Source organism: Saprolegnia diclina (genome assembly GCF_000281045.1).
Source record: "Saprolegnia diclina VS20 unplaced genomic scaffold supercont1.12, whole genome shotgun sequence".
In the NCBI taxonomy this organism is placed as follows: domain Eukaryota; phylum Oomycota; class Saprolegniomycetes; order Saprolegniales; family Saprolegniaceae; genus Saprolegnia; species Saprolegnia diclina.
Genome location: NW_008246079.1, coordinates 94,373 through 115,528, shown reverse-complemented (window position 1 = coordinate 115,528; position 21,156 = coordinate 94,373). Strand labels below are relative to the sequence as shown.

Sequence of the window (21,156 nt, the reverse complement as noted above, 5' to 3'; positions counted from 1 at the left end):
CCCATGACCATCAAAATCGACTCGGACGCCGCGCCACACGTCGACGCACCCTCTGCGGCTGCCACGTATGGCTCGACGGCGCCACGCATTCCGTATTGACCAATCCTAGCGTGCAACCAACTGTGATTGCGAGAGATTACATCCGATTTAAGCGCTTAAATTGACGCCAATGTCCGACAAAGGGGACCCGAGGATCGAGGTGGCTTTCCTCTGTCGAATCCGACCAAGCGAGGAAGCTCTGGGCATAGAGAGCAGTAGAAAAGAGGATGCAGTGATGGTGAGACCGTCCATTTTCATCATATCCTCAATTTCTTCCAAAATGGCCCAGGAAAAATGCAAGCTTGATGCAGGGTGGCTGCACAAGGCTCTTAGCACCAAAGTCCTTGGCTCCGTCCTGCCTTATATCTCTCCCACCACGTATTATGCGTCCTGGGAGGGATAGGAAAAGTGACCAGAACCTTGGCACCTCGAAATCGTTTTTACCAAATCGTGTTTGAGCTCCAGTCAGTGCAGCGAGCCGGGGTTCGCACAAAGTATGTAGTAGCTGTGTACCTGGTCCTGGCCTGCAAAGTCCAGCGCCGAGAGGTTCATGACTTTACTGGTAGTTCCTGCTGGACGCCGTCGAGGGTCGTGGTCTCCGTGGAGTCGAGAGAGGTGCAACGCCAGCTCAAGATCGCGCATGTGACCAGAATATGATTGGTCGATTTATCGCTTTATTTTAGCCAATCACTGGGCATTTCAATCGAGCGAGGGCGCCACCTCGGAGGCGAGCCAGCTCGGTCGCCGATATTGCATTCAAAAATGAAATCGCCGAGGCTTGGCCTGGTGATCGTAGATCCTTTGGAGAGCATAACAGGCTACGTGTCGTCGGCATACGAGGAATAGAGCGCGAGCAATTCAGTGTTTTGTTAATATTGGCATATGCCATATGTAGAGCTTATATTTGGCTATATATGGCGTGCACCTGGGGCTACATACTAGTAGTAGTGGAAGGTAGCTGTCCGAGGCCTCAACTTCGCAAGGGCACTGCGTCTCGGCGATGGGACGAGCACATTTCGGCGGCAGCACAGTAGTGAACGGGTCGTACACTCTTTGCTTCTCCTTGCACGCGTTTCGATGAGGTAGAACGTGGTCTTGTCGCTGGCCTCGAATAAGCCTCGGCGTGGAAAGGCAGCGTCCAAACTCAGCGTTCTTGCTCTCTTAGAAATCGCTCAACAGCCATACCTTGAGAACCCCTCCCGAGTGCACTCGCTGTTTTGATCGCGGTAGAGCATGGTGGGGGCTAAGCAAGCGGGCATAAATTGGCGACATGGCCTCCGCCCCGCACCACATTTGACCGAGAGGTTGGCTGTTTGCTCGCATCGGATGGCCACAAGCGTCTGCTGAAGCTCTACTCCCTTGGACGGCTTCCCGGACCTTCCTCATCGCCTTCAAAATTCGATGGCCGCCGACTCGGGCAGCCATGGTGGCGTGATGACAGAAGGTCCTCGTACCTCTCCTCTCGCTAGCCAAGCCCGGACGCAAAGCTACCGGTAGTCTGCGTGAAGGCGCGCAAGGCTCGACGACTACACGGTGGTTGACCGCCTGTCTCTTTGGAGCGCTCCGATTGGTCGACACCGGTTCTCGCGTCGGATTGGCTGCCTACCCGTAGTCCTGGTCTGGCATGCGAGAGACGCCATGGGAAGCGCGGCTCGAGGGCCTCGCCATCTATCGCGAGCTCCACGGCCACTGCTCGATGCCACGTACGTTCGTCGTCCCGCACAAGCAGCCGTGGCCCAAGCACCTGCGCGGCGCCGCCCTCGGCCGCATCGCCGAGAACGCCCGCTTCGTCGCACTGACGTACGCGCCCGAGCGCTTCGAGCCCCTCGACGCGCTCGGCTTTGCGTGGGCGCCGGGCAACTCGCCGCTGCGCATGCCCGGCGAGAGCGACGGTCGGCGCTCGGTCATCGTCGTCGAGCTCTCGACGCTCGTCGCCGCCCTTCGCGCGTATACGTCGGCCCACAGCGACGTGGACGAGATGCCCGAAGACTTTATCGTACCGAGTAAAGGCGCGTGGCCCCGCGCAGCGGCCGGCGTCGCGCTCTACCACGCGCTGCCGATGCTCCGCAGCGAGTTTTACAGCCTCTCGTCCAAGCAGATGCTCGCGTTGCACGGCCTGGAGCTGTGCACGGACCGCCCGGTGTGGGCCGACGTCCTCTCGCTGCTTCGCGCCTACGACCTCAACGTCGGCGAGAGCGCTGTGCCGCTCGACTTTATCGTGCCCGCCAAGAAGACGTGGCCGAAAGCCTTCCACGGCTTTGCCCTCGGCGAGCTCGTGTGGTTCCTCGGCATCAAGCGACACGAACTGCCGGACGAGAAGCGCGAGGCGCTCGACGACTTTGAGCTCGACTTCAACTGCAAGGGGACGTGGGCCAACATCGTGCACGGCCTCGACGCGTACATGACGATGCTGAGCAAGACGAACGTGCCGGTGAGCTACGTAGTGCCCAAGCACTGGGACGCTGAAGTCCGCGGCATGCGCCTCGGCTACTACGTCGCCAAGCTGCGTCAAGCCCAGGAGCTGCGTCTCCTCCCGAAAGAGACGCTGGCTGCCATCACGAGTCTTGAGGACGACAAGCCGATCGTGAGTCGCAAGCAGAAGGCATCTCCCAGCGCTACGCCTCGGACGTCACCAAAAGCCAAGAAAGACCCGCCGGCGCTGAAGCGACGGGTGCCACCGACGCGCGACCCGTCGCCCGAGAAGAAGCGGGCGCGGGTCGAGACACCGTCGCCAGAGAAGAAACGCGTTGACGCACCGACGCGCCGTGAGATCGCGGGCGGCCTTCCGTGGACCGACATTATCACGGCGCTGGCGGCGTACCGCCTCGTATACGGCAACGCACGCCTGCCGCAGTCGTTTGTCATACCGAGCAAGGACCGCCGGTGGCCAAAACACCTCTGGGGCCACGCGCTCGGGATGACGGCGCAGAACGTGCGGTACCGCCGCCACTCGCTGCGGCCTGAGCAGATTGAAGAGCTCGAGACGATCGGCTTCGTTTGGCACTCGTCTGTGGGGACCATCTCGTGCAAAACGACGACCTTGTACGCGGCGACCCCGTTCACCGCGCTCGTCGAAGCGCTTGACGTCTTTGCGGAAGAGCACGACCACGTCAACGTCCCCGACGGCTTTGCAGTGCCGAGCGGATCGCCGTGGCCCGCCAAGGCCGCGGGTGTCGTCCTCGACGTGATCCCGGCTCGGCTGCGCCATCACTTTTACGATCTGGCGCCGCCCGACGCCCGCAACGTGCACGAGCTCGGTCTGTGCTTGGACTTGCCGCGGTGGACCGGGCTCCTCATGCTCCTTCGGCGCTTCAAGGCGGTCTTTGGTCACGGCAACATTGGCATCGACTTTCACGTGCCGGCCACGGACGAGTGGCTCCCGCGGTGGCACGGACTGCCCCTCGGTGAAATTGTGTACGGCATCGGCCTCACGAAGACCGGCCTCTCGTCGGAGCGCGCTACGCAGCTCACCGACTCGGGCTACGTGTTCAACACGCCCGCGACGTGGGCCCGCGTCGTCGACGGCCTGCGCGAGTACCACCGCCGTACCGGCTCTCATGCCGTGCCCCCAACGTTTGTCATCCCCACCAAGGCGTCGTGGCCCGAAGCCCTCCGCGGTCTGCAGCTCGGACGGTACTACAGCCGGCTGAAGCGAGCACAGCCGCTGCACATGCTGCCGCCGGCCACAGAGCGCGAAGTGGACGCCATGCGAAACCTGGCGGCGCCGCCAAACTCGGCCGCGCTCTTCGCCAACGTCCTGGTCGCGCTGGAGATGTTTCATTCCAAGTACGGACACGTCGATGTCCCGAGTGACTTTCGAACGACGGCGGGACCCCCGTATCCCCGGGCGTGCCGCGGTCTCCAGCTCGGAGCGGTCGTCAAGCTCATCCGAAAACAGAACGTGATCGACCCGCAGCACAAGGCGGCGCTGGACGCCTTTGGCTTCCGCTGGAGCAAGAAGACATCGGCGATCAAGGTCGAGGCGACGGCGCATAGTGTCAAAGCCACGTCCAAGGAGAAGGCTGCTCTAAAGGAGAAGGCTGCCAAGGAGAAGGCTGCTGCCAAGGAGAAAGCTGCTGCCAAGGAGAAGGCTGCTAAAGAGAAGGCTGCGCTGAAGGAGAAGGCTGCGCTGAAGGAGAAGGCTGCAGTGAAGGAGAAGGCTGCAGTGAAGGAGAAGGCTGCAGTGAAGGGCAACACGTCGTCCAAGGAGAAGGCCACAAACAAGGACAATGGTGCAGTCAAGGTCGACAAGCGCGCAGCGATCGCGCCGGCGGATCGCGAGTCGACCAAGCGCCGCCGCGTGCCGGACATCAAGGAGGAGCCAGAGGTCCGCATCAAGCTCGAGGTCGTCCACGACAGCATCAAAGCACCACCGGCCGAGTCGAGCGATTTAGCGCCGTTTAGCGAGTGGAGCTGGGACGAGAAGATCCACGCGCTCTGCTTGTACCGCGTCAAGAACGGTCATCTCGCAGTGCCCGACGCCTACATCCTCCCGCTCTCGTACCCGCGGCGGCTGCGCGACATGCCGCTCGGCAAGATTGTGTCGCATTTTCGCTTTGGCCCCAAGATGCTGCAGCCCGACCAAAAGGCCGAGCTCGATGCGATCGGGTTTCTCTGGCGCGTCTCGGGCGTCCGGTCCCGCTGCTTTATCCGAGCGACCGGGTCGGGCGCGCTCCAGGCAAAGTCCTTGTCATGGGGCACCCAAATCCAAGCGCTCTTAACGTACCAGCTGCTCCATGGAACGCTCGACGTACCCCACGGGTTTGCCGTGCCGTCCAACAACGACGCGTGGTCGATGCCGGCGCACGGTATCCTGCTGAGCCTCGTGCTACCGGCGCTCCGGGACCACTGGTTCGAACTCCCGGACGACGACGTCGATCTCGTGCGCTCGGCCGGTCTCGTGACCGATCTGCCCGACTTTGACGAGCTCGTCGATCTTGTCGCGATGTACCGAGACTCGTTTGGCGACGGCGCCGTGACCCGCGACTTTGTCGTCCCATCGACAGGTGGCGAATGGCCCGACGCGTGGCGCGGCTTGGAGCTTGGCGACCTCGTGTGGCGCGTCGGTTTGAGAGCGCGAGCGCTCAAGACTGCCCAGACGACGCAGCTCGCGGACGCCGGGTATCTCTTCAATGTGCCTGCGACGTGGGCGCGCATCGTCGACGGGCTGCGCACGTACTACTGGATCCACGGATCCACGTCGGTACCGCCGTCGTTTGTTGTGCCCCCGGCGCGCGCGTGGGCGACGGACCTCCACGGCATGCGCCTCGGTCACTGGGTCGCGACGATGACGCGCGCGCAAAACCACCTCCTCCTCCCGCAAGCGACGATCGACGCGCTCGACGCGCTGACAACCGACACGGTCGACGTTGCACAACTGCCATCGCCCGTACTGCCCATCGCTGCCGGTCCGTCGCCCGTGCCACGACTTTTCAAGGCCCCAGCGCCGTTGCCGGCGTCTCCCGTAGCGACGGTCGTCAGTGTCCCAACGTCGCCGGTACCGACGACCAGCAGTGCTCCGGCACAGCATTCGTCTGTGACGGTGCGTCACCCGCCGGTGGCTCCCCTCTCCTACGTGTACTTGGATGACGACGACGACGACGACGACGATGACGATGATGATGATGACGGTGCCAACGACAGTGGCGTCCAGGGTTACTTCCGCGTCTAGCCCCCGCTTGCTATATGCTTGTACCAATACAGCTCAAATGTCCGTTCCGATGTTGTGGCTACTCGGATGCGACAATGCCATGTACCGTGTAGACTGCAGCGACGCATCACCAAGTCCGCAACAGCAAAAAATACTAAACGATCAGCGACTAGGGTTACGATGCCACGCTAGAAACACGTGCCGTTGACCGTGCCGTGGCCGCCGGCGATGCGGTAGCACTTGGTGGACGGGTAGATGGACATAAAGTTGGTCGTCACCGAGAGCAGGAGCGCCAGGACAAACACAAGAATGAGTGTGGCGCCGGCCACTGCGCTCGGCGTCCCGTGCTGCTTGAGGGACCGCAAGGCTTCTCTCTGAGGTGGCAGCAAGAAGAGCCAGAGGAGCCCGGCGAGCCGCACGCCGTACGAGAGGAGGAAGCAGTACGTCACCTGCCAGCGCACGTCGACATCGTCGCGAGCAATGGCATCTTGGGACACGTCAAAGTTGGCGTCCACGAGCTTGTAGAAGACAGCGGCAAAGGGCGACGCGAGGTTGCCGAGCGTCGTGACGAGACCGTACGTGGCGCCTTCGTTGCCGACGTCCGCGATCTCGACGGCGCAGTAGGACGCAACCATGAAGCGAATGCCGTCGGGGATCTTCTCGGCGAGGACGACGCCGGTGTAGAACCACTGGTTGCGGACAAGGTCCCAGACCGTAGCAAAGACTGCAAACGCGTCAATGGCTACGATGCCGACGGTCGAGATCGCGACCACGGTGCGCCAGTTCCAGTGCAGTCCGTAGCGCCCGACGCCGGCCATGATGATAGCCATTGCGAGCGACCCGATCACGCCCGAGATGGCGTCGTTGAGCGGCTCGACGCGCGCCCACGTCTGCGCGATCGGCGCGCTCGGCGTCGCCCCAAAAGACGCGAACGCCGAGTTGAGGAATTTGAAGGCGCAGACGTGCCACATGGCCTGCGTCTGGAGCAGTTGCCAGAACGAGCGGAGCCAGATCTGGATCGGCGTCGCCTCCGACTGGTGCTCGACAAGGCACAGGAGCGTGCTCGGAAGAATGAGAACGCTGGGCGCGAGGCAAAGACCGTACACGACGTTCGGCGGTACGTCAAAGTCGAACGACCCACCGTACACTTTGCCGTTGAGCAGGAGCGCGATCGAGGTCTGCGCCAGCATCTGCCCGGCGTACCGACTCGCATAGATCGCACTCTGCGTGCGCCCGCGCGTCGCGAGCGGCTCGCGCTGGGCGTACTCGACCACCATGGCGTCGGCGGCCGAGTTGGCCATGACGTAGCCAAACCCGACGAGCACCGAGAGAACGATGATGGTTGTGCCAGCGTTCGGTGCGTCAAGGTTGTAGTAGCTGGCGTTGACCAACGGTGATGGGCGCACGGCGGGACACGCAATGAACCGGGCGTCGCAGTACGGCTGCGGAAACGGCGTGAACGTAAGCAGGCCGAGACACACGATTGCGATCGTCCAGCCGAGAAGCATCCATGGCTTGCGGCGGTAGCCGTAGATCGGGACGCAGTCGGAGAGCATGCCGAGGAAGACCTTGAACGACCAGCCAATGTGAATGAGGACGCCATACGCCGAGGTTTGGTACCCCTCCATGTGCAAGTAGTTGTTGAAGATCGGGTACTGCAGGCCGGGAAGGAGGCCGTAGAGAATGCCAATGGCAAAGTACTGCGAGAAGAGCGCGACGGCTTCGGGCGACCGCAGCGACAGCACCGGACTGAGAAGCGGCGGTCCAGCCTCGAGGTCGGTTGCGTGGCCGTAGCTGGCCGACTTGGCCGTCGGCACGAACGGCGCTCGCTCCTCGTGGTCCATAGTATCTGGGCGAGAATTTGCAAATGACTCTAGCGATCTCACAGCAGGACCGAGTTGCGTGTCAAATGAGAGCCAATCAGAACGCAGAATTTTTGTGCGTCGACAGACAAGGGATGACCGCGGAAGCAAGCTCCGTCGTGCCCCAGACGACGGCAACGACCGCTCAAGAAGGTCTGCGAAGCGCTACTGCGCCGAGTCTGCATCTGGGATTCCCAGTCCTTGGATTCCAGACGCGAATTCAGAGCGTAGATGTAGCCGTCGTCTCAGTCCCGTGGACGTCGGATAGTGAAGATGCAGAGAGTTACTCCAATTCTAAGAGCTCGACATCCCAAACTCGGTCGCGCCAGTCGGCGGGTTCGCCCAGCGCGATGCAGCAACAAGCGTCTGTGCTCAGCGACAAGGCCGGCGCCCTGTGGTGCACCGCCATGGCAAGGCCGAGGTACAGTGTTAGTACCATCTAGCTCAGTGCATCCGTAGTCGCTCCAAGCCTCGATAGCACGAGTATAAATTCATATTTAGGGAACAACAATGCAGGTTGCGACGGAGCTTAGAACGTCGATTCGCAGTAGAAGACGCCACCGCCCGTCGGGTTGACAGTGACGACGCACGTGCCGCTGGCGTCGACCGAGCCCGTGATGGAGTAGCGCTGGCGACCATCCGGCGCGGGCGACTTGCCGCCGTTCTTGCCGGGCTGGCCCGGCGGGTACGGGCAGTCGTTCCACGAGGCGTTGCAGCTCGCGTCGAGGCTGAAGTTGTAGCAGTAGTTGTCCGCCGACTTGTTCTCCCACGCGCACGTGCCCGAGTACGCGCACTTGGCGAAGACGTTCTCCTGGACGCCGAGCGTGTAGCCGCCGCTAAAGGGACCGAGCTGGACGGACTCGCCGTTCTGCAGGTCGCCGCGGCCGTTGCCCGTGAACCACGTCGCCGACTTGGTCGTGTACTTGCACACCGCCGGGAGGTTGTTGACGATCTTGATGGCACCGCCCCACTTGCCCGACCCGTTGTTGTTGGTCTTGCCTGCGTTTGGCGCCGGCGCCGGGGCCGACGAGGGCGACGGCTGAGGCTGCGGCTGAGGCTGAGGCTGGGGCTGAGGCTGGGGCTGCGGCTGAGGCTGCGGGGCAGGCGTGGGAGCCTGGGTAGGAGCCTGCGTAGGAGCCTGCGTAGGAGCCTGCGTAGGAGCCTGCGTGGGAGCCTGCGTGGGAGCCTGCGTGGGAGCCTGCGTGGGAGCCTGCGTGGGAGCCTGCGTGGGAGCCTGCGTAGGAGCCTGGGTAGGAGCCTGCGTAGGAGCCTGGGTAGGAGCCTGCGTGGGAGCCTGGGTAGGAGCCGAGGTGGGAGCCGAGGTGGGAGCCGGGGTGGCAGCCGGGGTGGGGGCGTCCGTCGAAGCATCCGTGGGCGCCGGCGTCGTGGCGTCCGTGGTCGGGGCGTCGGTTTCCGTCGTCTCGGTCGTCGGGAGGATCGTCACGAGTTCGGGCGACGACGTCGTCGAGTTGCCACCGATGAGCGCCTCGGTGCCATTGACGTTGGTCGTCTCGATCGACGTGCCGTTGAAAAAGTGCACGATGCTGCCGTTCGTCGTCGTCTCGGTCCACGACTCGTAGACCGGCTCGGGCGTCGTTGGCGCCGGCGTCGGGATCTCGGTGTAGCCTACAAGCCCATTTTCCATAAGATCTTGGCGCTCGTCGCGGACAGGCGCGTACCCGACGTCGTCACGCCGCCTTCGAGGCCTGTCGAGCCGACGGAGGTTTCACCAGCCGGCGCCTTGGTCGTCGGCGTCGCCAAGCCCTACGCATCATCGTTCGCATCAGTTGCCTGTTCCGTCCCAATAATGGAGCTTCGTACGTCGCTCGTGCTCGTGCCGTTGGCACCGCTGGCCGTGCCAAAGTAGGTCACAGCGCCGACGGCGCCGACGACGGCAAAGCCGCAGCCGGCCATGATGAGCATGCGCTTCTTGCGCGCGGCGAAGATCGCGTCTTCGTTCTTCTCCTGCATGACGGGCGTGAGGCCGTCCTCGGCAACGGCCGGCGACGACGGCGAGTTTTGGCGGAAGAGACCCATGCTGCTTGAGTCGGCAAATTTGCAAGTGGCAAATCGAAGCGCGTTCGAACGCAGCTGTAACACGCTGTTACGTCGGTCGCCGATCTCGTATGGCAGAGCTTGCCCCGCGCACGCCAGCTCTCGACGTACAGTGTACAACGTAGAAGCGCGGCCAGGGACGCGCGCGTTAGTTGTGCTGGCGATATCCGTGGTCCAAGCCTGTTACGAGTTACGGCGCTTGAGGCAGAGATGGCGACCGTACAGTGTACGCTGGCACCATTCGCACCCACTACTTTGGCTACCCAGCTACCGGTACTGCTCGCACCGCAACGTGAGGAGCAACGTTGGATGGAGATCAGCGCGAGGTACACATCGCACCAGTGCAGGTGCAGAGCGCAGCGGCTCGAGTGGCGGGGACTTGTGTTAGGGTGAAGTGCTAGGGTCCCAGACGGCTGGTCGAGCTTACTGGTAAAAGTGGGCGGACTGCGAGAGCCGAAGCAGCAGCAACAACGACGTCGTTCGGTCGCTTCTGCTTCTTGAGCTGCATGGACGTTCGTTGTCGAAGCGCAACCGCCTTGTCGCAGGCAGCATGTCAACCAAGTTGGGGTAATGTTAGTTGGGGTTGATGCGCAAAAAAACACCAAGTCCTTTGAGCTACATAAGCGGCGGTACTTCGCCGACGTACTCGTACGTGGCAGCAGAGTATATCGCTGCGGAGGCTGCGGTTGCATCGGAGGTCGCTCAGGACCGCTCGCTCGGCGCCTGAGATTCCGGCAAGACAGATGCCACGGGTGTCGCATGTCCGCAGGTTTGGGACACGTCCGAAAATCGCTTAAAACAGGCTGAAATAGGACATGTCCAGATTGAAGCGCCAGCAGGCAAACCGATTAACCGGCTAACCGCTGCTCTTGTTTTGCACATGTTAACCGTTGAAAACCTAACCGCTCCGATATCGGCACCAAGCACGACCTGACCCAAGTCCCTCCCACACACTCTCCCACACGTATGATTTAAGCAATGTGCATCGCAGGCTGACGACATGCCCAGACCACAAATCTGAGTCGCTCCAGCCACCCGGCTGCGTACAAACCACAAAAGTCAAGCAATACGCTAGAGCAGTACGAATTCGACTCAAACCACATTTGCAAGCTGAGTCGCTCCTCTGACGAAGCCGTGTCCACTGACCCATTTTATCGCGAACGACTAAGCTGCTCAGCTTTGCAACGCTAGTAGAGACACCCCAGAAGCCACGGAAGTAGTGCCACTGCTTTGACACCGGGCGGCGGTGCAGTTGACGCCCTCCCAGGCGGCTCTGGCGCACGCTCGGCGATCTCATTGTCTGCGTTCGCTGCTAAATCCCGCCATTATAGCGCGATTAGAGCGATGCCAGTCGCAGCAAGCGCCGTCAAGATGCCAGCGTCGAAATGCAGCTTGAGAACTACTGGTATAGTATAACTTTCCGATTGGAGCTGAGGACGAGCGCCTTGCCACGCCGCCGCCCTCGACGCCTTTGCGCACTGTACGAACAGCCAGACCGCGCTTCGCTGCAGAGCGCTGTGCCCGTGCGGCGCTATGCTGCGCCAGAAGGTCGGCGCCACTGCGTTCCATGGGACAGGCATCGGCGTCCTTGCCGTAGAGCGTCACAGCACAAGAGGTAAACCAAAATTCACACCATGTTAACGGGATGGCGTCCAATGAGACTTTTTGTCTTAGGGCTGCGGCGGCACGAGCGGCGACTGCGCCGTGCGGCCGGCTTGTGGTTGGTACGGGTTGTTGGCCGGGTTCATGCGCAGGTTGTTGTACGGGTGCGCGTTGAACTGCGGCCGCAGCGGCATCCGGATCTCCTGGTAGCCGCGGTGGCGCCGGCGCTGCGTGCACACGAGGTAGAACGAGAGGAGCACGAGCGCAATCTCAAAGCCAGCAATGACGCCGACGATCGTACCAATGAGCTCACTACGCAATAGGTCGTAAATCGCAAATGGATACTTGGATAGGATAGATAGTGTAGATACCTCTGCTCGTCCATCCACGCAACGAGGTTAGCTTCGCACGAGCAAAAGAGCGCTTCCTTGGTCAGCTGCGTCGCGCTTGCACCGTCGGCCATGTCCTTGGCGCACTGACGGAAGGTCGAGTTCGGGAGCAGGTCCTGCTTCCGGATCGAGCAGCGGTTGGCCGCAAACGGGGCAAACCACTGGTACGACGGGTCGGTGCCCATGCACTGCAGCACGACCGAGCCCACTTGGAGGCTCTGGATGAGGTCGACCTGCGGCTGGCACGCGTCGTACGCCTCGTTGAAGATCGAGTGGAGGCTCCCGAGGATGATCTGGTCGTCCTCGGACAGCAGCGCCGACTGGTTTGCGTAGCTGGCTTGCGAGATGTTGACCAGCGAATGGTGCACGTGCAGCATGAGGCCGGCGAGCGCAAACTGCGCGACGACCGACACGGTCACCTACGAGAGCGTCGTGCCCACTGCATCCGCCAGCATCAGGCGTACCAGCGTCGCGTACGGGCAGAGGAAGACCTTGCTTTCCCAGTGCGCGCCGCAGCAGCCGAGGAGAGCGATGAGCACGATGAGCACGCCGCACGCCATGACGGCGCTCGAGATGCCATCGGCCGAGAACGCGTTGAGGTCGGGGACGTGCATCATGTAGCCTACGCGCGCATGAGATGCAAGAAGACGAGCTTGATGGCCGACCGCCGATGACGATGAGGACGCCGCCGAGCACGAGGAAGAGCACATTCGTGAAGATGAGCACGAGGCGGCTAAAGCTGCGGCACTGCATCGCTCCTCGACGATCGCAAGCGAGATTGACCACGCGGGCAGAAAGGCCGGTTGGCCGCTATACTTTTATTCGCCACTTGGCAATTGTATGTGGAATTAAACGTTCAATTTAAAATATAACCTGCCGGCGGTCTAGTCAGTGGCATGCGACACGCTGATTGGCTCGCATCTCGAAATGGATGGGTTTTTGGCCAATGGCATCGCTTGAAGAGGCAGGCCGAGCGTCGCGCCTACTGCAATGTGGTCCATGATGGTCCATCCCAGCCTGTAGTTGGGATACAGCAGAGGGATACAGCGGAGGAGGCGGCTGCTGGCTGCTGCTGTCGACGCGGGTGATTGCTGATGACGACGCATCTCGCACCTGCGAATTTTGCACCCAGATTCAGCACCGCATCGCCAGGATGTGCAGGAAGGGTTGCACCTGACCATGGACATGGACACGGGCGTACGCCCCCTCGTCGCTTGCACGATGGACCATGACCTCTGCCTTGCCTAGTGGCTTTGTGCTAGCAAGCGCAGTCTCCACGATAACCTCGAGTCGAATCGCAAGACTCATGCGATAGTCCAGTATCGAGAGCACGCGCCACAACGACGAGTCATTGGGAGCACTAAACAAAACTATGGCGCCAACAACGGCTTGTTAACGGTACAATACTGGCAACAGCGGTGGAAGAAGGCTTTCGACAAAGTCGAGGACGGTTGGCACGCGGTGGCCCTCGGTTTGGCTCGGGATATAATAACGAACTCATCAGCAAAGTGTGGGTTTAGGATCTAGACGGCTGCACAACAATAATGTCTTATTTCACTTGGTGGCTAGAACGTTTCGTGCAGCGGAATGTCCTTGTAGACGAGCTGGAAGCGCACGACGACCGACTCGATCTCGTGGCGAAAGGCAGCGCAGCGCGCCGACGCCGTCCACGTCGACCAGTCGTCGCCGTCGGCTTTGACAATCGGCGACCGGACGACGGTGACTTGGATTTCGAGCTGCCCGAGGGCCGCGCGCGCTTGGAATCGGACGCAAATCGCATCGGTCGAGCCCCACGTGTAGATTTGAATCGTGAGCAGCTGGTCGTCGTGGAGCCACGCGCGGTAGTCGCCGTGGAGGTACCCGGCCACCATGGTCATGGACGCCTCGCCGTTCGGGAAGACGCGAAAGACGTGCGGGTGTCCGTCCAGCACCATTTCGCTCCACTGCGTCGGGTGCGCTTCGAGGTCCGACCGCATCTACGATCTCATAGAAATCGTCTCAAAGGCAAAGTTTGCAAGTTACGTGCAGCGACGTGACCGAGAGCACCCACTGGAACGCGTACGTCATGGTGATACTGCGCACGATCGTGATGACCGACGGGTCAAACGCACTCGGGTCCATCGAGAAGGCCGACGAGAGCGTCTCCTGGAAAACCCAATGGCCGTTGAGCAACGACGGCACCAGGTTCCGGACCGGCGGCGTCGCCACGGGCACGCCCTAGTCCCCTGCGTCAACCCTCACCCTACATATTGTCATGTACCATGTAGACTTCGCGCAGTTGCGCGACAAAGTTCTCAAAGCCCGTGATCGACGTCGTCGGCAGCGCGTTGTTGGTCGTGAGAGCACCGGTTTGGGACACGGCGTTGATGTGGGTCGCGAGGCCATCGAGGGTGAGGAACATGGGCTCAAGGAGGTGGTTGAAGTAGCGGTAGTGGAGCTGAAGCCACTCGAGGTACGCGTCCTGGAGCGCTTGCCGGTCGAGGAGCCGCGGTGCATTTGCTTGCATGAACTTGGATTGCTCAAACATCGTGTCCATCGAGACGCTGGCGAGGAAAAGGTCGAGGCAGACCGTCGTCAGTGCCTCAATAGACGACGACGGACCGACGTTCGCCGGCGGCGGCCGCATCCATCGCGGAAACTTTACCCGGTGCGAGCCCCAGCGGGCGCCGAGGGGCTGGAGCAAGCTCCTTGTGAGCTGGTCGGCGATGCGGTCGTACTTGCCGGCGAATGCGTGCGACGGCAGTCGGTGGAGAAACGACATGACCGTCCCGAGCTGCCTTTCCATGGCCATCGGGTCGACGGGTCGCGTCGCAAGCGCCATGCTCGGCCGCGGCAGAGTCGGCGGCGACCCGACACTGCTTCCGGACGACGGCGGTGGAGACGACGACACCTGGCGCGTGTTGAACTCGCCGTCGCACTCGCAACCGGTCGTGACGACGCCGCCGCGGTGCCTTTGACAGTGGTAGCAAGCGCGCCGGTACGACATGATGATGAAGGACGGCGAGAGCGCGACGCCGACGACATGGAGCGACTGTGGGCTCAGTCGGCGAAAAACATAGGCCTATAGAAGGTCTGTTGGTGACGCGAGTTCCGAGAGTGTGCACTTCGTACGACAACGCGGTGGGTGGCCGTGCGGTGGGCTTTGGTCGACGTGCCCATCCAGCCGTAGTGCCACCCGAGGAGGTTGTTGTGGTTGAACCGGTACGTCATTGTAGCCTAGTACGCCGTCGATGAACACCGACGCACCGCCGTAGTTGTCACCCTACCGCGTCCAACTGTCTCGAGTCGCTCGCGATCCAGTCGCCCTTGATGTTGGCTTGGCTGCGCGTGCTGTGGGCAATCGAAGCTTCGTCGACGACGTCGCCGACGGCCAGCACCCGGTCGGTCGACGGCTGAAACCGAAGGTACGCCATGTCGGCGTGGATGTCCAGCGTTGCGTTCGAGACGACGACGTCGAGCGACGTGGTGCAAAAGTTGGCAAACGTGTGTTTGGGGCAGCAGTGCGGAAAGCACCTATTCCGCTCTATCAATACCAGCGGCAAAGAAGAGAGACGCACCGGACGAGCTTGACGCTGCCGGCGCGGTGCGTGCGGAGGTACTTGTGCTCAAAGAGCGAGGCGCGATTCGCGCACTTGCAGTCGTCCATGCCAAAGGAGACCGCCCATGCTGATGTTGCAGTCGACATGGTCGTCGGTGAAATCGTAAGTGCAAACTCAACTTTATGTTGGCGCTTGTCCCAGCATCTGCTGCGCGCTCATTGGGTCGACCAGCGCGATCGGCTGGACCGACGCCTCTTCAAGAGTGTCCCGGCACCGCCACTCCCGCCGCCCGTCGCCAGGTACCTTGGTCGGTGCCTTTGTATGGAGCACCGAGGTGTCCTTCTGCACAGCGATGACAAAGCCGGCCTCGCGCGCCATCTTTACGCCGGGTCGGCATACGGTGTATGTCACCAAGCTCATATCAGACGCGCCATAGCGGATTACTTGTACCGAGTCCTCCCACTGCGCACGTCGCCAGACTCCATTGCTGTGGACTAGCCCTCAATCGCGTCCTGTGCGGCCAAGCATCGAGGTCCCTCGAGCTCCTCGCCTGCGATGGCGCTCAGCAGCCCAAGAGCTCTCAGTCGAAAGATTTCCTCACAGTCAACGCAAGTGGTCAGTCGAGTGCTCAGCAAAGTCGCCAGATAGTTCTGCTCGGCCTACGTGAACACGGAAAGGACACTTTACCGCAGCACGATTCCGTGGGACGCATGTCACGTGCGACGGCGGCGTGCAGCTTTGTCCGTGCGGACATTCAAGACTCGTCCATCGACTGCCATTTGCCCGCGTAGCTGGCAGTGTCGGCGTGATTCGAACCAATGCTTTGGCCGTCAGATGGCCAAGCCATGTGTGTCCAGTCGGACGTATCACGTCACATCGAACGGTTTCCGGTGCCGATGGCCGTGATAACGCCGAGGTGATGGGCCTTCGACGACGACGAGGATCGGCTGGATCACGCGGCGGCCAAGTTGCACGCAAGGCCAAGCGACTGTCCCACGTTGTCGACGCAAAACAACGTTGCTGCGAAGCCATTTACATGTGGGTTTCTCGCTGGGTGGTCTCGGGCGAGTCCGCCATACCTACAAGGCGCATTCGATCCAAGGGTTCTGACTGCCTTCTCTTCTAGAGACTAGAGCACGTGCTCGGCTTCAAGCCCAACGTCGTCGGAATAGCCACGATTGCAGGTGGTCGAGCGGCGTCCTTCACCAAGATTGCCCGATACACAGTGTTATGCAGACGCGGCAATCCACGAGACTCGATTTCAAACCCCATCTGTATCCAGTGTCAACATCCTGTTTGAACCAGTGTTTGTGGTTGAAACAGCGCAACCGATGACGTGGCGGCTTGGATATTGTGGCTTGGTTTCAGTATTGGCCTGGATCGTCGGGGAAGTTCCCTCGAATCTCGGACATCGCGTTCTATTTTCTTGCATACAAACATCCAGTGTCTTGAAAAATCGAACTGACGAAACACGACGATGCAGCAGCGGAAGCGGGCCGGGCCTCGCCAGCTCCTCGAGCTCGTCAAGATCACCCATGCTGTGCAGTCGCTGACGTCCAGCTACACGTACCTTCCGCGCCGGTACACGGTTCCGGCGGAGGCGCCGTGGCCGACGAGCCTGCGCGGCAAGACCGTCAACCTCACCACGTTCTGCACCGCGTACGCCCAGCACAAGCTGCCGCCGTCGATGCAGTCGGCGCTCGACGCGATGAACTTTGTCTACGACCTGCGCGACCTCAAGTGGGCGCAGCACCTCATGGCACTTCGCGCGTACAAGGCAATATCCGGCGATCTCGACGTCCCCGCTGACTTTGTAGTACCCTCCAACGACGCCGCGTGGCCACGCGACATATGGGGCCTCAAGCTCGGCCGCGTCCTCTCGAGCCTCCGCGCCAAGATCACCGAGCTGCCGGACGCGCGCCAGCGGCAGCTGCAGTCGATCGGGCTCTTGGCAACATACGACTCGTGGTACGATACCTTGCTGGCGCTGCAGGTCTACAAGAACCTCCATGGCCACATGCGGGTGCCCCGAACGTTCGAAGTGCCGGGAGACTCGCCCGAGTGGCCCGACGACCTCTGGCACATGAAGCTTGGCATGAAGGTCGCGTATCTCCGCGCGCGGGCCGAGAAGCTACCTCCCGCCAAGCGTGCGCAGCTCGACGACCTCGGGTTCCTCTGGTGCGGCGCGGTCGAGTGGGACCTTCTGCGTCAAGCGCTCGTGACGTACAAGGCGCTTCACGGGCACACGCGCATGCCAGCAAACTTTACGATACCGGCGTCCGACGCGCAATGGGCGCCCGAGCTGTGGCACCTGCCGCTCGGCGAGGAGGTGCACGCGCTGCAGACGTCCACGACCCTCTCATCGGACCAGGTTGCCGAGCTCGAGGCCCTCGGCGTCCTCGGCATCCTCCAGCCCAAGACAATCGACTGGCCCACCAAGCTCGCCGCGCTGACCATCTACCACGGCCTCCACGGCCACGCCAACGTGCCGCACCGCTTCAAGGTGCCCGACCGCAGCGCACTCTGGCCGCAGCGCTTTTGGCAGCTCAAGCTCGGGGCAGTCGTGCAAGGCCTGCGCCACAGCCCGCCGCCGAGCGCCGACAAGATGGACGCGCTCGCGAACCTCGGGTTCGCGTGGACCGTGAGTGCGTACTCGTGGGAGAACAAGCTCGTTGCGCTGCACAGCTTTGGTCGGCTGCACGGGCACCTCCGCGTGCCGGGCGGTTTTGTCGTACCGAGCGACAAGGCGTGGCCGACCTCGACGTGGACGCTCAAGCTCGGGCACATTGTCAGCGGCTTCCGGCGCAACCGACGCCGACTGACGCTCGCGATGCGCGCGCAGCTGGACGCGCTTGGGTTTCTCTGGCACGAAGCGCTGCATTGGACCACGTTCGTGGCCGCCGTCGCCGCCTTCCACGCGCTGCACGGCCACGCCAACGTGCCCTGCTCCTTTGTCGTCCCTGCCACCAAGATTTCATCCACCAAAAAGGACAGCAACAAGAGCGACGACGACGACGATGCGCTGTGGCCTGCCAGCGCTGCGGGCCTTCCGATCGGGCGGTCGCTGCGTCGACTGCGGGCGCTGGCACACGCTGGCTTCCTCGACGTGGCGAAAAAAGCGGCGCTGGAAGCGGTCGGTGTCCGGTGGCGCCACGAGGCGACGGCGACGGTTCCGATCCACGCCGCCCTGACCATCTACCACCGCATTCACGGCCACGTCCGCGTGCCACCGACGTTTCTTGTGCCGCCTGTCGACTCGGCGTGGCCTCAAACGCTGTGGCGCTTCCGCCTCGGCGCGTACGTTGAGCTGCTTCGGTGCGCCGAGGACGGAGTCGCGTCCAGTCTCATCGCGGAGCTGACGGCCTTGGGCGTGACGCACTGGAATAGCGCGGTGGACGCTCAGTGGAGTACCGTCTTTGCCGCGCTTTCGTTGGCCAAGAGTCAGGAAGGCCACTTGGATCTGCCATCGCGCCTCCTCTTGCCGGTCGAGTGCGACCTGTCGAGCGCGGCGTCGACGGTGTCGTTGGAGCCCGACACGGCGGGGATCGATGTCGGCGGTCTTGTTGCCCGGCTCCGCGCGCTTCGGTATCTCTTGCCTCGCGACCGCCGGCGCGAACTCGAGGCCCTCGGCTTTCAATGGGCATCGCCGGCCGCAGACGACGTTCTCCGCGTCTACCGCCAACTGCACGGTGACGTCGACGTGCCACCGTCGTACTGCGTCCCGACGCTCGACCCGCGCTGGCCCGTCGAGATGGCGGGCTACCCGTTGAGCTACAGGTTGCACCATGCCGTCGCCAGTTCCAGCCCACCAAACTCGACCTACGCGACTGAGCCGTCGTGGGCGCTCGAGGTCGGCGCGCTCCAAGTGTACATGCGTCAGCACCGGTCGCCCGACGTGCCGAGCGACTTTGTCGTACCGTGTGACGACCTGCGATGGCCGTCGGCGCTGTGGCGACTGCCACTCGGCGCCCTCGCCCTCACGTGGCATGCGTCCGAACCGTATCTCCCGTTTGCCCAGTGGCGCGACTTGACGGACGCCGGGTTTCCCTGGGCGCCGCTGGACGTCGACTGGGACGTCGCCTACGCCGCCTTGTCGACGTACGCGCGTCTCCACTCGACGCATTGGCGCGACGTACCGTGGACGCTGACTGTGCGGCGCGGCGACACGGCGTGGCCGAGCGAGACGTGGGGCTTCCGCGTCGGCTATTTCGTCGCCAAGCTGCGCGCCCACGACGTCGTCTTGCTCCCCACCGAGTGGGCGATCGTCGAAGCGCTCGGTGTGCTGTCGTAGTGTATTAGTATTTACAGGGTTAGTGTAATAAATAGGCCGACGAGGGTTAGGTCTCGCCCGCGTCAAAAACATGCTCGTTGAGCCACTTGAAGCGGTCGCGCGTCACACGCACGTGGCCAGCGCGCAAGCCGTCGACGCACGCGCCGAGGTCGACGCCCCAGAGGTCGGTCGGCCAAGCCGCAGATCCCGACGGTACCGTGTAGTGCGGCGGCACATTTACGTGGCCAAAGACGGCGCAATACGCTTGGAGCCCGCGGAACCAGCGAGCATCGATCTCGGGCATTTGCACGAAGCGCAGTCTCCCGAGGGGTAGGTTCCAGAGCGCGGTCGGCCAGCGCAGGTCGCCTTCCGGCACAGTAAACGTCGGCCCGAGGACGCGGTGACCGCAAAGTTGCTCGTAGACGTCATAGGCGGCAGCAACGTCATCGTCGGCCCACGCGTCGTCCGTCCAGCGAAAGCTGAGCGCTTGGAGGCGGTCGCACACGTCGCGTGGCACCGACGACCGGTCGGCGCGAAGAAGCGCGACTTGGCGCCCGAGGTCCATGCCACCGACGTCGCGCGGCCACTCGTCGCTGTGCGTCGGAATGAAGTACGACGACGGGACGTTCACGTGGCCATGACGCGCGGCGAAGGCGTCGATCGCGGCGAGGACCCGGTGCGCCGTCGCTCGCGGTTCGTAGTAGACACCGGCGTCGTGCAAAGCTGCGAGCAGCGCGAGGTCGTCGGCGGCGATGCGCGCTACGGCGTGGACCCAAAGGACGCCGAGCGGGAGGTACCAGAGGTCGTCCGGCCATGCTGCCGTCGCTGGCACGACAAAGCCAACTGGGATCTCGTACGACGCGTTGCAGAAAAGCCGGTGGTACGTGGCTGCACCAGCGAGCACGATCGAGGTCTCGTGCTCGAGGCTCGTGTTGAAGAGGAACCCGAGGCGCCGCAGCTCGTCGCGCCGCGCCGGTGGCAGCTCCACACTGCGCAAGAGGCTCGCAACGTGCCCGAGTTTGATGTCGTGGACGCTGTCCGGCCACGGCGCCGCATCGGGGATGACAAAGTCGTCGGGTACGAGGACGTGTCCGTGGAGTTGCTTGTACGTCGCGAGCGCCTGCATGTTGGTCTCCCATTGCGCAAGGAGCAGCTGGCTCGTGCGGACGCACCACACAAAGCCCAGGTCCTGGAGCTGCTGGCGTCGCGCTTCCGAAAGCGCGGCCTGGCCCTTGATGCGGATATTCGCCACAACCTTGCCAAGCTTGATCGTCCAGAGCGCTTGTGCCCACGCGCTGCCGTTCGATGGGACGTCAAACTCGAGCGGGACGCTCGAGTGGCCGTGCAGCTGGCGGTACGTGGCGAGCGCAGCAACCTTGAGGTCCCATGGCACCGCCGACGTCTTCCACGAGTAGCCGAGATCCGTGAGCGCGGCCTTTTGCTCGGGCGAGAGCGCGTCGGCGCGGTTGCGAAAGTTGGCGGCGACGGACCCGAGCTTCATGCCCCACGTGTCGGGTGGCCACACCGGGTCGTCGTCGGGCACGATGAACGAGTGCGGTACCTTGACGTGGCCGCGCAGCCGCTGGTAGGTCTGCAGCGCTAGCAGCTTGATCTCCCAGCTCTGGCGCCGGCGCTGGGCGACGACGACCACGGACGGCGCCGTCGCTCGGTCTCGCTTGCTGCGCATTCCGGTCCTGGAATCGACTCGTCCTCCGTAAGTGCGATCTCCATATTGCAATATTCATACGCG

General features: G+C 62.5%; 7 protein-coding genes across 7 annotated transcripts; 2 read left to right on the top strand and 5 right to left on the bottom strand.

Moving 5' to 3' along the window:
• Positions 1–1,663: 1,663 nt before the first annotated feature.
• SDRG_04744 (hypothetical protein) lies at positions 1,664–5,760 on the top strand (the record flags this gene model as incomplete). The annotated part of the gene is made up of 1 exon (XM_008610428.1): positions 1,664–5,760. The coding sequence occupies one exon, from the start codon at positions 1,664–1,666 to the stop codon at positions 5,708–5,710; it is 4,047 nt and encodes a 1,348-aa protein (XP_008608650.1). The 3' UTR covers positions 5,711–5,760.
• Positions 5,761–5,877: 117 nt separating this feature from the next.
• SDRG_04743 (hypothetical protein) lies at positions 5,878–7,533 on the bottom strand (the record flags this gene model as incomplete). Its single annotated transcript, XM_008610427.1, has 1 exon — positions 5,878–7,533. One exon carries the CDS (start codon positions 7,531–7,533, stop codon positions 5,878–5,880), a length of 1,656 nt encoding a protein of 551 aa, XP_008608649.1.
• Positions 7,534–7,826: 293 nt separating this feature from the next.
• SDRG_04742 (hypothetical protein) lies at positions 7,827–9,724 on the bottom strand. Its single transcript, XM_008610426.1, has 3 exons — positions 9,373–9,724; positions 9,231–9,315; positions 7,827–9,177 (listed from the first exon to the last, which is right to left on the bottom strand). The coding sequence occupies exons 1-3, from the start codon at positions 9,586–9,588 to the stop codon at positions 8,081–8,083; spliced, it is 1,398 nt and encodes a 465-aa protein (XP_008608648.1). The 5' UTR covers positions 9,589–9,724; the 3' UTR covers positions 7,827–8,080.
• Positions 9,725–11,218: 1,494 nt separating this feature from the next.
• Positions 11,219–12,524, bottom strand: SDRG_04741 (hypothetical protein). The gene is made up of 4 exons (XM_008610425.1): positions 12,263–12,524; positions 12,062–12,219; positions 11,580–12,016; positions 11,219–11,520 (listed from the first exon to the last, which is right to left on the bottom strand). Exons 1-4 carry the CDS (start codon positions 12,348–12,350, stop codon positions 11,277–11,279), a joined length of 927 nt encoding a protein of 308 aa, XP_008608647.1. The 5' UTR covers positions 12,351–12,524; the 3' UTR covers positions 11,219–11,276.
• A 552-nt stretch (positions 12,525–13,076) lies between these two features.
• SDRG_04740 (hypothetical protein) lies at positions 13,077–15,471 on the bottom strand. Its single transcript, XM_008610424.1, has 6 exons — positions 15,155–15,471; positions 14,864–15,110; positions 14,709–14,813; positions 13,858–14,658; positions 13,620–13,814; positions 13,077–13,573 (listed from the first exon to the last, which is right to left on the bottom strand). The coding sequence occupies exons 1-6, from the start codon at positions 15,280–15,282 to the stop codon at positions 13,163–13,165; spliced, it is 1,887 nt and encodes a 628-aa protein (XP_008608646.1). The 5' UTR covers positions 15,283–15,471; the 3' UTR covers positions 13,077–13,162.
• A 1,142-nt stretch (positions 15,472–16,613) lies between these two features.
• Positions 16,614–19,427, top strand: SDRG_04739 (hypothetical protein; the record flags this gene model as incomplete). The annotated part of the gene is made up of 1 exon (XM_008610423.1): positions 16,614–19,427. The coding sequence occupies one exon, from the start codon at positions 16,614–16,616 to the stop codon at positions 19,425–19,427; it is 2,814 nt and encodes a 937-aa protein (XP_008608645.1).
• SDRG_04738 (hypothetical protein) lies at positions 19,377–21,118 on the bottom strand. Its single transcript, XM_008610422.1, has one exon. It carries the CDS (start codon positions 21,091–21,093, stop codon positions 19,474–19,476), a length of 1,620 nt encoding a protein of 539 aa, XP_008608644.1. The 5' UTR covers positions 21,094–21,118; the 3' UTR covers positions 19,377–19,473.
• Between the last annotated feature and the right edge of the window lie 38 nt (positions 21,119–21,156).